Source organism: Bufo bufo, chromosome 3 (assembly GCF_905171765.1).
Source record: "Bufo bufo chromosome 3, aBufBuf1.1, whole genome shotgun sequence".
In the NCBI taxonomy this organism is placed as follows: domain Eukaryota; kingdom Metazoa; phylum Chordata; class Amphibia; order Anura; family Bufonidae; genus Bufo; species Bufo bufo.
The window spans coordinates 145,736,400-145,751,054 of record NC_053391.1 but is presented as its reverse complement, the minus strand read 5'-3'; the positions used below and the strand labels follow the sequence as shown (position 1 = coordinate 145,751,054).

General features: G+C 47.8%; 1 protein-coding gene across 4 annotated transcripts in view; it reads right to left on the bottom strand.

Moving 5' to 3' along the window:
• The window catches only part of PHKA2 (phosphorylase kinase regulatory subunit alpha 2), a 143,561-nt gene that overhangs the window by 36,320 nt on the left and 92,586 nt on the right, over positions 1-14,655 (bottom strand). For all 4 annotated transcript variants that reach the window (XM_040423691.1, XM_040423693.1, XM_040423692.1 and 1 more), the window contains exons 20-22: positions 10,450-10,626; positions 6,131-6,219; positions 3,493-3,626 (exon numbers count right to left, since the gene is read on the bottom strand). In XM_040423691.1, the coding sequence (XP_040279625.1) occupies positions 3,493-3,626; positions 6,131-6,219; positions 10,450-10,626 (400 nt within the window). The remainder of the gene's footprint in view (positions 1-3,492; positions 3,627-6,130; positions 6,220-10,449; positions 10,627-14,655) is intronic.

Genomic DNA, 14,655 nt, shown 5'->3' with positions numbered 1-14,655 from the left:
AAGGGACGGAGCCTTGATGAGGATATCGTCCAAGTACGGTAGCAGAAAAACACCCCTGGAACGGAGTAAGGCTAAAACCGGGGCCAGGACCTTGGTGAACACCCGGGGGGCTGTTGCCAGTCCAAAGGGAAGGGCGACAAATTGGAAGTGGAGGTCCCCCACGGCGAATCGAAGGAAGCGATGGTGACACTGGGCTACCGGAACATGGAGGTAGGCATCCTGTATATCGATGGAAGACATGAAATCTCCCTGCTCCAGGGAAGCCACCGCGGAGCGGAGGGACTCCATCCGAAACCGTCGAAGGAGGAGAAAACGGTTGAGCTTTTTGAGGTCCAAAATGGGCCGCACCGAACCTCCCTTCTTGGGAACTACAAAGAGGTTCGAGTAGAACCCTTGGAATCTTTCCTCTAGAGGAACGGGGGTAATCACCCCCCTGTCCAGTAAGGCTTGAACGGCCGCGGAGAACGCAGCCGCGTCTTTCGGGTCTCGCGTGGGGCGGGAGCGAAAGAACCGATCCGGAGGGAAGGATGCAAATTCGATTTTGTATCCGGAGGACACAATTTCGAGGGCCCAGGCGTCGGAGACGTGAGCCATCCAGACGTCCTTGAAAAGGAGGAGCCGGCCCCCACCCGGGTGGGTGGGGGCGCGCCTTCAGGCAGAGGACTGTTTTGCTGCGGGTGTGCGGGCAGCCTGCGGCTTGCGCCAGGAGGGCTGCGCCCGAAAAAACGGCTTCCTACGCTTGTCCTGGGGAGGAGCCGAAGCGGCAGCTGTGGTGGGAGCCCCAGAGGCCCTGCGGGAGGACCGAAAACGAGACGCACCAGGGCGTCCGCGGGGGGCGCCCCTGGCTTGGGGTTGAGGAAGATGGGTGCTTTTACCACCCGTGGCCTCTGAAATAAGTTCGTCTAAGCGGACCCCGAAAAGGCGGGAACCCGCAAACGGTAGCCCCGCCAAGGAACGTTTGGAGGCAGCGTCCGCTTTCCAGACCTTCAGCCAGAGCTCCCTCCTGACGGCAACTGCCAGGGCGGAGGAGCGTGCAATAAGGGCTCCCGCATCAAGGGAGGCCTCACAGACAAAATTCCCGGCCCGAATAATAAGCTGGGCCAAGGAACGTAGGTCCTGGATGGGGATGTCCGAGTCCAACTCCTGTTCCAGCTGCGTACCCCAAGCAGAGATTGCTTTCCCTGCCCAAGCAGAGGCAAAAACCGGTCTGAGGGCAGAACCGGAGGCAGCAAAAATGCCCTTGGACAGGGTCTCCATGCGACGGTCCTCCGCTGACTGAAGAGAAGACCCGTCGGGAACAGGGATGGCCGTGTTCTTTGACAGCCGGGCCACAGGGGGGTCCACCTTGGGTGGGGAAGACCAGGTGGCCACGACATCGGCTGGAAAAGGATAGCAAATGTCCAGCTTCTTTGGGTTGACAAAACGGGCGTCCGGGCGAGCCCAAGCCTTAGACACCACGGAGGAGAAATCAGAGTGGATTGGAAAGACTTTTGAGGCCTGCCTGGGTCTGATAAAGGAGACGCTAGCTGCGTCCGAGCTAGGGGGGTCATCCTGCACCTTAAAGGTGTCACGTATATCAGAGATGAGTTGACCCATCGCTGAGGCTAGCTTGGACGGCAGGGCCGAGTCCATTTCCAAATCTGAAGCCGCCAATTCACCTTCAGAGAGCGAATCCTTTGGAGAGGAGAGGCTCGTCTGGGTGCGCACGCGTGGCGGGGAGAGGGAGGCATCCGAGGAGGAGGCTCGCTCTACTCTAATACGCTTCTGAGAGTGCCTAGCTCGGGAGGGGTCACTAGGAGAGGGTGAACCCGCTGCAGCGGCAGAAGCAGTGGACCCGGAGGGCGCGACAGTCAGAGTGGCGTCCTGCGGGGTAGGTGGCCTGTCTATTAGGCGGCCCACGACATGAGTGAGGCTTTCCACGGCCTGGGACAGGGATCTAGCCCAGTCAGGCGGGTCAGAGGAAGCAGGGAGCGACACAGCGGGCGACTGAGGCTGCGGTGGAGCTCGGCATGCAGTACAGTGCAGATCAGACTGCCCCCGGGGAAAGGGTTCCCTACAAGCAGTACAGGCATGGTACCATGGCTTGGCGGCTGCAGAAGGGTCTGACATGGTGGAAAGATGTTGCACTTAAAAGTGAAAACCAAGCAACAGTACTGTGGCACGGAGGGGGTTAAACAGTCCTACCAGACCCGGAGCTGAATGTGTAAGGAAGCTCCGCCCCCCCTCTGCCGCGCTGAAGCCGAAGCAGAGCCGCGCGCGCGCGGCAAAATGATTTTAACCCCCAAGGATGTTGAAGTGCCGGCCATGACATGGCGCCGTTCATGCCAGGAAAACGGCTCCCACCGCGCCTAGATGTAGCAGACGGCTTGCATGTCTGCAGCCGTCCCCTGTAAGGCAGCGTTCTAGGACTTGCCCAGATAAACTGCCCTCCAACTAAGCCCGGTAACGTCCCGATATGCGGGGGGGGGGGGGGGGGCGGGGGTTGTCCGGGATTGTAGCAGTGGCCATGTAACAGTGGCCATGTTGGTAGCAGCGGTGGGAGGGAGGAAGGGGAGGCTGGAGCAGCCACTCTCACCATACGCTGTCTTCGCCCTCAGTCCATCCAGCGGGGGTCGCCCCTTCAGCTCCTGGCACCGCGGTGGCAGGAAGCCGGGGGAGGGACTTGGCGTGCGGGCGACCCTGAGCTGGCGGGACGCAGGGGAGCGAGGCTGCCCTGGTCCACCTTGTCTTCTGTGGGGGAGGCGGCAGTGCGGAATTACCGGCACTGGCGCAACTCAACCCCGGGAGAAACAGAGGGGTCTAATGCGCCTCTGTTGTCCCTGTAGGTAGAAAAAAAACCGAGTTAAAAACAACAAATACGTAAAAATAAAAATCATAGGATAACAACCCTGCATAAGCAGGGGGTGTCTTGCCTCCTTGGACACTAAGCAAAAACTGGCAGTCTCTTCTCCAGGCTGAAGGGTATAGCTGATGGAGGAGGGGCTTACAGCTTTCGCTTAGTGTCACGCCTCCTAGGGAGCAGAGCTATACCCATGGTTTCCTGTGTCCCCCAAGGAATATGGGCGAGAAAAACCCTTTAACGTGTTAAATACACAGCTGAAGCAAACCTTAAATTGGCTTTTTCAATGCAACTATACAATGCAGCTGTATATCGTTCAACATAAAGATGAACTAAAATGACGACAGGAATATTCCTATCAGTAAGAATAAATCATCCTAGAATTCCAGCACGGATTGGGGAGATCGAAATCTACATGGCACCGATCCAGGCTAGGCGGTGCAGATTACTAGCGCCACTCATTAGCACAGTGCCTCAGGTCACTCAGGTACCGGCAAGTGTAGCCCTGCAAACCTGTGGGACTTGCATGTCGCAGATTTACTGCCCACAAACAGCATGTGACAATCCCTTAAATGGTTAATAAGTGGTCTCCTGTCCAAATCCCACATTGACATCCGACCAGTCCCCCCACTAATAACAAAGGTGCGACTCACTTTATGACGCACAGTACGTAGAGTATGTCCGCCTGGTCCTGAAGAGTAGGACACTCTTTAAGCTGCTCCACTAGTTTCTTGCAGTCCACGTTACCATGAGAGTCTTTCGGCAAATTTAGATCTGTCTCTGTTGTCTGTAAGAAAGTATAATGATGCCTAATGGGGACTTGTCACCTCCCCTGCTATGTCTCTTTTAGGCCTCTTTCACATGAGCGTGACTGATTAGGTCCGGATGCGTTCAGTGAAACTCGCACCATTTTGCAAGCAAGTTCAGTCAGTTTTGTCTGTGATTACGTTCAGTTTTTTCCACGCGGGTGCAATGCGCTTTGATGCGTTTTTCATGCGCGTGATAAAAAAAACTGAAGGTTTACAAACAACATCTCCTAGCAACCATCCGTGAAAAACGCAGAATATAGAACATGCTGCGTTTTTTCACACAACGTAGAACTGATGCGTGAAAGAAAAAAAAAAAAAAAAAAAAGTACACTCATGTACACAGACCCATTGAAATGATGGGTCAGGATTCAATGCGGCTGCTATGCATTCACGTCACACATTGCACCCACGCGGAAAACTCGCTCGTGTGAAAGAGGCCTTAGGCTTCGTTCACATTTCCGTTTTTTTTTTCACTGACGTGTGCTATCGGCATTTTCCATGGACAGCATATGTACTCATTGATTGATTTTTTTTAACATATCTGTTTGCACATCAGTAGTTTTTACTGACCGTGGGTCACTGAAAAATATCATGCACTCCTTTGGTCTGTGCTGCGGACCAAACACGGCCATTGAAGTCTATGGGTCTGTGAACGAACACAGACACAACATGAATGGCATCAGAGTTTGGTCCGTTTTTTTTACTGACCACTAATAGGAGATGCTCTGGAAATTAAACTTTCAGCTGAGCATCGTCTGTGGCATACGGATGACACACGGAGGGCAAAAAGCAGACACGTGGACCAGACACGGATGCTTCATGGACATCTTCACAGATGAAACACAGACTAATTTTTTCACGGATGTGAAACAGACACAGAAATGTGAATGAGACACAGAAATGTGAATGAGGCCCTATGGTGTCACATCATTCTCAGTAAGGCTACATTCACATTTCCGTGTCCGTTTCACATCCGTGAAAAAAATCAGTCCATGTTTCACCTGTGAAGCATCAGTGTTTGGTCTGGGTGTCTGTTTTTCACCCTCCATGTGTCAGCCCTAATCCATGGACACTGCTCAGATGAAAGTTCATTTCCAGAGCATCTCCTATTAGTGGTCAGCGAAAAACGGACCAAACACAGATGCAATTCATATTGTGTCCATGTTTTTTCACGGATACATAGACTATAATGGGTGCTTTTGGTCCGCATTTAGTAAAAAAAATACTGATGTGTGAACAAACATTAAAACCAAATGGGTACGTGTGCTGTCCGTGGAAAATGCAGACAGCACACGGAAATTATTAGTAAATACTTGTATGTCCCAAGAAATTCTGGAGAATCTTTTTTTGTTAGATCTTTTTGCGCTCTGATGTTTCTCTGTTATTCCTACTAGAAATGTATACATAAATTGATAACCCAGTGTTATAAGTGGAGACCTATACACTGACACTATCCAACCAGAGTCAGACAGTGTAAGGACATGTTCCTTTGACAAAGGGATGTATATATTTATAGGAGGAATAACAGAACGGTAAAACACAGAGTTCAATGAAAAGATGCTCCAGAATTGTCATTACATGAGGAAGTATTTACATGGCGGGAGAGGAGACAGGTCCTCATGAATCCAAAGCCAAGGTCACTGATGCACTTTCACATTATGTCATTGCATGCTGCATTGAGGACAATACTATAGGACATTCAGGAACTGCATTAAATATTATATTTAAAGGGGTTTTCCGGGCTTTTAATATTGATGACCTATCCTGCTATATCTATGGCAAAGCAGCAGCGAGCAAGAAGAGAGAAGGCATGTGCACACTGCGCGTGCCTTCCCTTCAAACAGCTGATCGGCGGGGGTGCCCGGTGTCGAACACCCGCCGATCTGATATTGATGACCTATCCTGAGGATAGGTCATCAATATTAAAAGCCCGGAGAACCCCTTTAAATTAGAGACCAGGGCACACCCAAAAAGTAATACAACTCCCTTTACAGACGGAGTGACAGAGCATTACTAAACACAACATCCGGATTTGCACACTCCACGATTGGGGTATTTTTGGCCATCATGTGCAGACACAATATAGCAATTTTTGGCACCGTTATGCTTTATGATAAGGGTTTATACCTACACAATTTAACAGTGCTATTAAAGGGCTTCTGTCAGCAGATTTATATCTATGAAACTGGCTGACCTGTTCTATGTGCATTTATATCTGCAGTGCTGAGAAAAATGATGTTTCACTATATGCAAATGAGAATCCAGGAGCAACGGGGGCGTTACCATTACACCTAGAGGCTCAGCTCTCTCTGCAACTGCTGTGCCCTCTGCACTTTAATTGACAGGGCCAGGCAGTGAAAACATCATCACACTTGGCCCTGTCAAAGTGGAAAGGACGCAGCAGTTGCAGAGAGAGCAGAGCCTCTAGGAGTAAGTGGTCTCTGACTGCCGCATAAAAGTGTATCAAGAAAAATATTACTACCTGAGGTTTGTTAAGTTGAGGAACCTCTAAGAGATTTAAAGACTTTCGATGACCGCTTAAATTTTTAGCAGGTAGAAACAAAGATGAATCTGAAATTATATAGAATTTCATACATTAGTCTACACCTCAAAAAGCACAACCCAGGTACTTCGTTCTATGGTTGGAAAGCCATTTAAAGGATAACTGTTATATTTTTTTTTGAGAAGATCCTCATAATGTAGGAATCAAAACAGCCGTAACTAAGGGGGAAACTCAAGGAAAACCATGGTAAGTGAAGAAACTAAAGATTGCTTTATGCATAATGCTGCTGCAACAGTAACATATGCTAAAATTGATTTTTTTGATGAAAATATGACAGTTATCCTTTAACTATATCGGAAACACACATTTGATTAACATTGGCTCTCTAATTAGCAAATGTAAAATCTAGCATATTTCTCATATATCTGATACTGCTGGAAACCATCAATAAGCTGATGCTGATTTATAACAGTCATGGCTATGAATGGCATTTATCATGTAGACAAAGTTAATACAAGGCACTTATTAATGTATAATGATTGTCCATATTGCCTACTTTGCTGGCTTGATTCATTATTCCATCACATTATACACTTCTCGCTTCCATAGTTACGACCTTCCTGCAATCCAGCAGTGGTGGCCGTGCTTGAACACTATAGGAAAAGGCGCTGGTGCTTTTTCCTATAGTGTGCAAGCACGGCCACCGATGTCGGTTTGCAGGGTGGTCGTAACCATGGAGACGAACAGAGTATAATGTCATACAAAAATGAATCCAGCCAGCAAAGGAAGCAATATGAATAATAACAATACATAAGTGCCTTGTATTAATTTTATCTACATAATGCATGTACATGATAAATGCAATTTGCTGAAGTGAGACAATCTCTAAGTATTTTCATTTTCTTAATTCCCAGAGAACCCCCTTAAGGTGACTTTTTTAGAATAAAATATTGCATATGAGGAACAACATTGTAGTTCACCATTATATAACTTTTATTTCTCATCAGTTTCCTTTCTATGTAAACTCCATCTGTAATTGTCATTTTCCACGAGTTCAGCTCCAGGAATATCATAGACGAGCTGGTTTGAGGTCTGCCATACAAAGCGCCCTCAGAGGCAGCAGCATGGAGGACATTATACAGCAGTACTGAGTAGGGTAGCTGTGAATGCTCTAGGCATGACATTCTTTTCTGGCATTTTCTTCTTCAAGTTTCTGTATAAAACATGGTATTTGAGCTGCAGGCAGTGTGTTATAGAGCAGGAGGAGCTGAGCAGATTGATATATAGATTTAAAGGAAAGGATACAGTAAAACTTGTAATTTATTCATGTTCTTTCTGGGCTTTGAAGTTAAAGAGACGGTCCCATCAGTGATTGACAGCCTTACCTCTATGAATGTGTATACAGATAGCTGTCATCACTGATAGGACCGCCTCCTGGACTTCAAAGCCCAGAATGAGCAGAAATTTGAATGACATTATTACAGGTTATAATTAATCTGTACCCCCAAAACTATATATCAACCTGCTCAGCTCTTCCTGCTCTAACATGGTACCTGTAGCTTACATTGCATTCTCATGGTGGCAGGTTTCCTTTTACCACTTCATACATGTACGGCGGATGTCGGGTCTTTAAAGATGGCGCCCACTCTGGAGCGAGCGTCACAGCTAGTGGATGCCTGCTGTTTGATACAGCAGACACCCGCAGCTAATGTCTGCGACCAGTGGTAAAGCCGGTTGCTGACATTTAACCTCTCAGATGCCGTGGTCAAATGTGACCACAGCATCTGAGAAGCTGGAAACCCTGAAGTGTGTGCTTCACGGGCTTGAATGCCTGCCCCGGACAGTGACTGGAGAAGGTGCTCATTCAAAGTAATGAGCCTGTATTAGGCTTCCAGGTTTGTTACTTGTATATTAAAGATCAGGCCAGCAGGTGGCAGCACTGAACTGTAATATACCATTTTTTTTTCTTATTGTCTTCCTCTAAACCTTGGTGGGTCTTATGGGCCTATGCGTCTTATAGGGCGGTACCTATTTCTGTATAGGATAATGGAGAAACTTCTATTAGCCTATACCAGGGATGCGGCCCTCCAGCTGTTGTAAAACTGCAATTCCCACCATGCCCTGCTGTAGGCTGATAGCTGTAGACTGTCTGGACATGCTGGGAGGTGTAGTTTTGCAACAGCTGGAGGGCTGCAGGTTGGGCATCCCTGCCCTATACAAATTGCAATCTGATGATTGCATGTTTTGGTCCACTTGGGGACCTAATAAAAAGTAAAAAAATAAAAATCCAAAATCCAAATACTTAAACAATAAAAAAAAAAACTAAATCATGGGCATCACCGAGTGTGAAAATGCCCGTACTATTAAAATATGAAAAACGTTCCCATGCAGTAAATGCGGCGGGAAAAAATTGCCCAATTCGCCTATTTTTTTAGCACTTTACCTCCCAAAAATAATTGATCAAAAAGTCATATACCCCCCAAAAAGGTATTATCACAAACTACAGATAGTCCTGCAAAAAATGAGCCCTCATACATCTCTGTTGCTGTATCTATAAAAAAGTTATTCAAGTTTTTTTTTCAGTATTAAAATGCAAGAAAAACGACACATATGCAGTATAGATGTAATCATACTGACCTGGAGAATGAAGAGCACAAGTCATTTTTACTGCATAGTGAACGGTGTACAAACAAAACCCGTAAAACTGTGGCGGAATTGCGTTTTGTTTGTTTTTTCCAATTCCACCCCATTTTTTTAATTTTTTTCCTGCTTCACACTACATTGTATGCCATATTAAATGGTGGCATTAGGAAGTACAACTTGTTCCGCAAAAAACATAAAAATAAAAAAAGTTATGGCTCCGGGAAGGCAGGGAGCAAAAAACAGAAATTCAAAAATGGAAAATCGCTGCATCAGGAAGGGGTTAAAGGGATTTCTAGGAATAACATATTAATGACCTATGCATAAGACAGATCACCAATATGAGACTGGTGTAGGTCCGACAATCGGCACCCCCAATCAACTGTTAGCAGCTGCAGTTCCAGAAGAACACAACGTAAGGAGCCGGAACACCTAATCAAGTGAATGTGGGCTGAGTGGACATTTAAAAGAAAATGGACGCAGATATATGCATGACTGTTGAAGTTACAGGTCCACAGCTTGCATTGTGAAAGTGAAATATTCTGATGGCAACACTTCCTGTTCTCATTTCTGTCAAGTACAGTGATGTCGTGCAGACCATGTGTGGATCTGCAGCAACGTTCTCACAGATACACACAACAGCCACCGTTCACTACTACATGGATTATTACACGGGCTAGACATGGACTAAATAAAACATATTTAGCACATGGTTTACATGTTTTTACTAAACTAAATGAACGCAAGTTTGGGCAGCCTCTTAGGCCTGGCCACCAAATTTAGTTCTAGATCGATCGATAGATATGAGATAGATAGATAGATAGATAGATGGATATGAGATAGATAGATGGATATGAGATAGATAGATGGATATGAGATAGATAGATGGATATGAGATAGATAGATGGATATGAGATAGATAGATGGATATGAGATAGATAGATATGAGATAGATAGATGGATATGAGATAGATAGATATGAGATAGATAGATATGAGATAGATAGATATGAGATAGATAGATATGAGATAGATAGATATGAGATAGATAGATATGAGATAGATAGATATGAGATAGATAGATATGAGATAGATAGATAGATATGAGATAGATAGATATGAGATAGATAGATAGATAGATAGATAGATAGTCCAAAGGCTTGTGAGCAGCACAGAAAAAAATATAGTTTAGGGCGGGTGCTAGAGGCTGATGGAGCGATCCAATCACCCAAAAAGATAGATAGAGAGACCCCTAAATATTTGGTCTGTGAGGTATGAGAAGATCCAGTAGAGCGCCAAGTCTGTGACGTCAAGAAATGACAGCATTTGTAACAGGAGGTAGAGGTCAACTGTGCTGAAGGCTGAGGACAGAACATTTGGCAGTTTTTAGATTACTAGTTTGTTCGGTTTGGCAGGTTCTATAGCGTGGTGGGGTCAGAAGCCAGATTGTAGCTGGTGAAAAGGTGAGTTGGAGAGGTAGATGGAAATGGAAAGAACATCATGGTACTTTTTTATCGTGATATGCTCAAGAGTGAGCAATTTAAATGGATGAGTGGTATATGAATGTCATGGTGCGCTTCTTAAAACTTACTGACCTAATTACAAGAAGAGATACTTAATCACAAACAAAAGCAGATGTCTCTAAATAAGTCTACTTACGGGGTACTTCCAGGCCCTTTGACTTGGCCATTAATGAGAGTATGTCACGAGTAGAATGGAGAGCACTAAATGCCTGGAATTTCGAGGAGTTAGTAGAGATGGAAGGTAAGTGTGCTGTAGCGCCAACACTTTGCTGCAACTGGTTTATATACTGATCAAGCTCATCCAGTGCTTCATCTGAAAAAAAAAGCAAACCATAATGTATCTAATACATGTTCTGTGCAGCTCCTTGTATCTCAGAACCATTGCATTGTGTGTAGCTCGCAATATAAAGCTACTGTTGAATCTTAAAGGGAGTCTGTCACATAATCTGAGCGTTTTAGACCGCTCAGATCAGGTTATAGACTGTTTGGCCCCCATTACAATGGTACCTCTCTTGTCTGCGTTCCTTGCCGAGCCCTTAAAAAAAAAAAAGAAGAGATTTTTGTATAACTTACCAGTAAAATCTTTCTCGCTCTTCATTGGGGGACACAGGAACCGTGGTATAGCTATGTCCTCTAGGAGGCATTGACACTAGTAAAAGCTGTTAGCTCCTCCCCTGGCAGCTATACCCCCCTCCAGCCTGGAGAGAGAGCTTCAGTTTGTGAACACGCAGTAGGAGAAGCAAGCTAATCAAGAAAAAACATGGAACACCAACCATGCCAAAAGACCCAAAGGGGTTCTAACCAGCAACACCCACACTGTGGCCGAACAACAATACTGGGTGGGTGCTGTGTGTCGCAATGAAGAGCGAGAAAGAGATTTTACTGGTAAGTTATACAAAAATCTCCTTTTCTCGCCCATATTCATTGGGGGACACAGGAACCGTGGGACGTTCAGGAGCAGTCCACGGGGAGGGAAAACCATGGAAGCAAGCGTCCCTGCTGTATCCAAGAAACTGCCGCCTGCAAGACCATGCGGGCTAAGCAGCGGCCGCCGATGCATAAGAATGCACCTGGAAAAATTTTGTGAGTGTGTGTAAGGAGGACAGGTAGCCGCGTGCTACACAACTGCGCAGCCGAGGCGCGATGCCTCAGAGCCCAAGAAGCGTCCACCGCTCAGTGGAGCGAGCCGTGACACCTAAGGGCGGAACCCCGCACCGGGTGCGGAATGGTACAGCATTTGCAGACTGAATCCATCGTGCAATTGCCACCTTGGAGGCCGCCAATCCTTTACGTGGAAACCCTGGATGACAAAAGAGGGGTTCCGTACGCCGGAAGGGACTGGAGGCTGCCAATAATGATCAGAGCCCTGACGTCAATGACGTAACTCCCTTCCCTAGGGAGTGAAGGAGAGGGACAGTGAAGGAAGGAATTTCTACTTTGATGTGGAAGACAGAGACCACCTTCAGGAGAAAAAGGGAATGGGCCGGAGAACCGCCTTACCCTTGTGAAGACCCAGGAAGGTTCTCTGCAAGAGAGCATCCCCAACTCAAACACCCGTCTGATGGATGTGAGAGCCACAAGAAAAAACTACCATCTAGGACAGGAGCCGGAGAGATATCTCCCCAAGGGCTCAAAGGGAGAAGGCAGGAACGGTGAGAGAACTATATTCAGATCCCAAGGCGGTAAAGGACGGTACGGAGGAACCGTATGTGCCACTCGCTGAAGGAAAGTTTCCATGGGCACCAGGGGAACCAGAAGAAGCTGGAAGCTGCCCCAGGATAGAAGCGCCAACACCTGAGCCATCAAGAAAACTAAGGGCTAAACGAAGGTCCAACCCTGATTGTAGAAAGGATAGGACCGTGGAGAGAGAAAAAACGGAGTGAGGGAATGTCCCGGCTTTCATAGAAGCCCAGGAGGACCGCCAGGTCCTATAATAGATCCAGGGCGGTGCAGGCGTCCCGGCCTGAATCATAGTGCAGATGACGTCCGCCGAAAAAACTTCATCCACCTCAGGATGACAGTTTTAATAGACATGTCGTCAACCAAGACCATAAATGCCGATGCAAGACCGGACCCTGAAAGAAGGTCGTCTCTGAGTGGCAGTAACAAGGGACATCTCCTGGAAGGAGAACGAGGTCGGCGTACCACACGCAACGGGGCCAATCCAGAGCGACTAGGATTTGTCGGAATACCCTCCATCTGATCCTCCGTAGAACCTTCTGTAGGAGAAAAACGAGATTTTTGTATAACTTACCAGTAAAATCTCTTTCTCGCTCTTCCTTGGGGGACACAGGAAACCTTGGGTATAGCTCATCTCCATAGGAGGCGTGACACTAAGTGAAAGACTGTTAAGCCCCTCCTCCAGCAGCTATACCCTCAGCCTGGAGCGAGCGACTACCAGTTATGTGCCCAAGTAGTTAAAACAAAGGCAAGGATCAACCAAATTAACACCAACAAGTCAAAACTCCCGTCAGGGCAACCAAAACAATGGGTGGGTGCTGTGTCCCCCAAGGAAGAGCGAGAAAGAGATTTTACTGGTAAGTTATACAAAAATCTTGTTTTCTCGCCCAATTCCTTGGGGGACACAGGAAACCTTGGGACGTTCAAAAGCAGTCCACAAATAGGGAGGGACCACAACCCAAGATGAATTAAAGCACCATAGGCATTAAGGCACCGCCGCCTGCAAGACCAGGCGGCCCAAAGCAGCATCCGCCGATGCATAAGTGTTCACCTTGTAGAACTTGGTGAAAGTGTGCAAAGAAGACCAGGTGGCCGCCTTACACAATTGTTTAGCCGAAGCTCGATTTCGCTGAGCCCAGGAAGCCCCGACCGCTCTGGTAGAATGAGCGGTAACACCAAAGGGCGGTTCCCTGCCCTTAGCACGGTAAGCCTCAGCAATAGCCATCTTGATGAAGCGGGCAATAACCACTTTAGATGCCGCCAGCCCCCTGCGCGGACCCTCCGGAACCACAAATAGAGAATCCGAGCGCCGCAAGGGTCTAGTTACATCCAAGTAGATCCTCAGAGCCCTAACAACATCCAGACGGTGAAGATCCCGTTCCCGAGGATGAGACGGGGACGGGCACAGAGAAGGAAGGACAATATCTTCATTCAGGTGAAAAGCGGACACCACCTTCGGAAGGAAATCCGGAGCCGGGCGGAGAACCACCTTGTCCTGGTGAAAAACCAAGAGGGGTTCTACGCAAGAAAGTGCCGCCAATTCAGACACACGCCGAAGAGACGTGATGGCAACGAGGAAAAAAACTTTGCAAGACAACAAGCGAAGGGAAACCCTGCGCAAAGGCTCGAAAGGAGAAGATTGGAGAGCCGTCAGCACAACATTAAAGAGGACCTTTCACCGATTCTTACCCTATGAACTAACTATACAGATATGTAGAGCGGCGCCCGGGGATCTCACTGCACTTACTATTATCCCCGGGCGCGGCTCCGTTCTCCTGCTATGCCCTCCGGTATCTCCGCTCACTAAGTTATAGTAGGCGGAGATACCAGTCCCTAAGTTATGGTAGGCGGAGTCTGCACTAGCGCTGGCCAATCGCAGCGCAGAGCTCACAGCCTGGGAGGTTATTTTCTCCCAGGCTGTGAGCTCTGCAATGCGATTGGCCAGCGCTAGGGCAGACTCCGCCTACCATAACTTAGGGAACGGAGATACCGGAGGACATAGCAGGAGAACGGAGCGGCGCCCGGGGATAATAGTAAGTGCAGAGAGATCCGCGGGCGCCGCTCCACATGTATGTATACTTAGTTCATAGGGTAAGAATCGGTGAAAGGTCCTCTTTAAGATCCCAAGATGGAACGGGAGCGCGATACGGGGGAGCATAGTGAGCAACCCCCTGAAGAAAAGTCTTAACTGGACCGAGCGGAGCCAGAGGTCGCTGAAAAAGGATCGAAAGCGCTGAGATCTGACCCTTTAGGGTACTGAGACCTAAACCCAAGTCCAGACCAGACTGCAAGAAGGATAAAATCGTGGGGAGAGAAAACCGAAGGGGATGAACATCTAAGGTCTCGCAGAAATTCAAATAGGCCCGCCAGGTTCGGTAATAAATCCTGGACGAAGCCGGTTTACGCGCACGAATCATGGTACGGACCACGTCAGCAGAAAACCCCCGCCGCGTTAGGACCGCGGTTTCAATAGCCACGCCGCTAAACGTAGCGACCCTAAATGCTGGTGGAAGATCGGCCCTTGAGAGAGGAGGTCTTCTCTTAGAGGCAGAGGCAAGGGGGCGTCTGCCAGGAGCAACATAAGGTCGGCGTACCAAGGACGACGAGGCCAATCCGGGGCTATTAGGATCGCAGGCGTGCCCTCCGCCGCGATCTTCCGAAG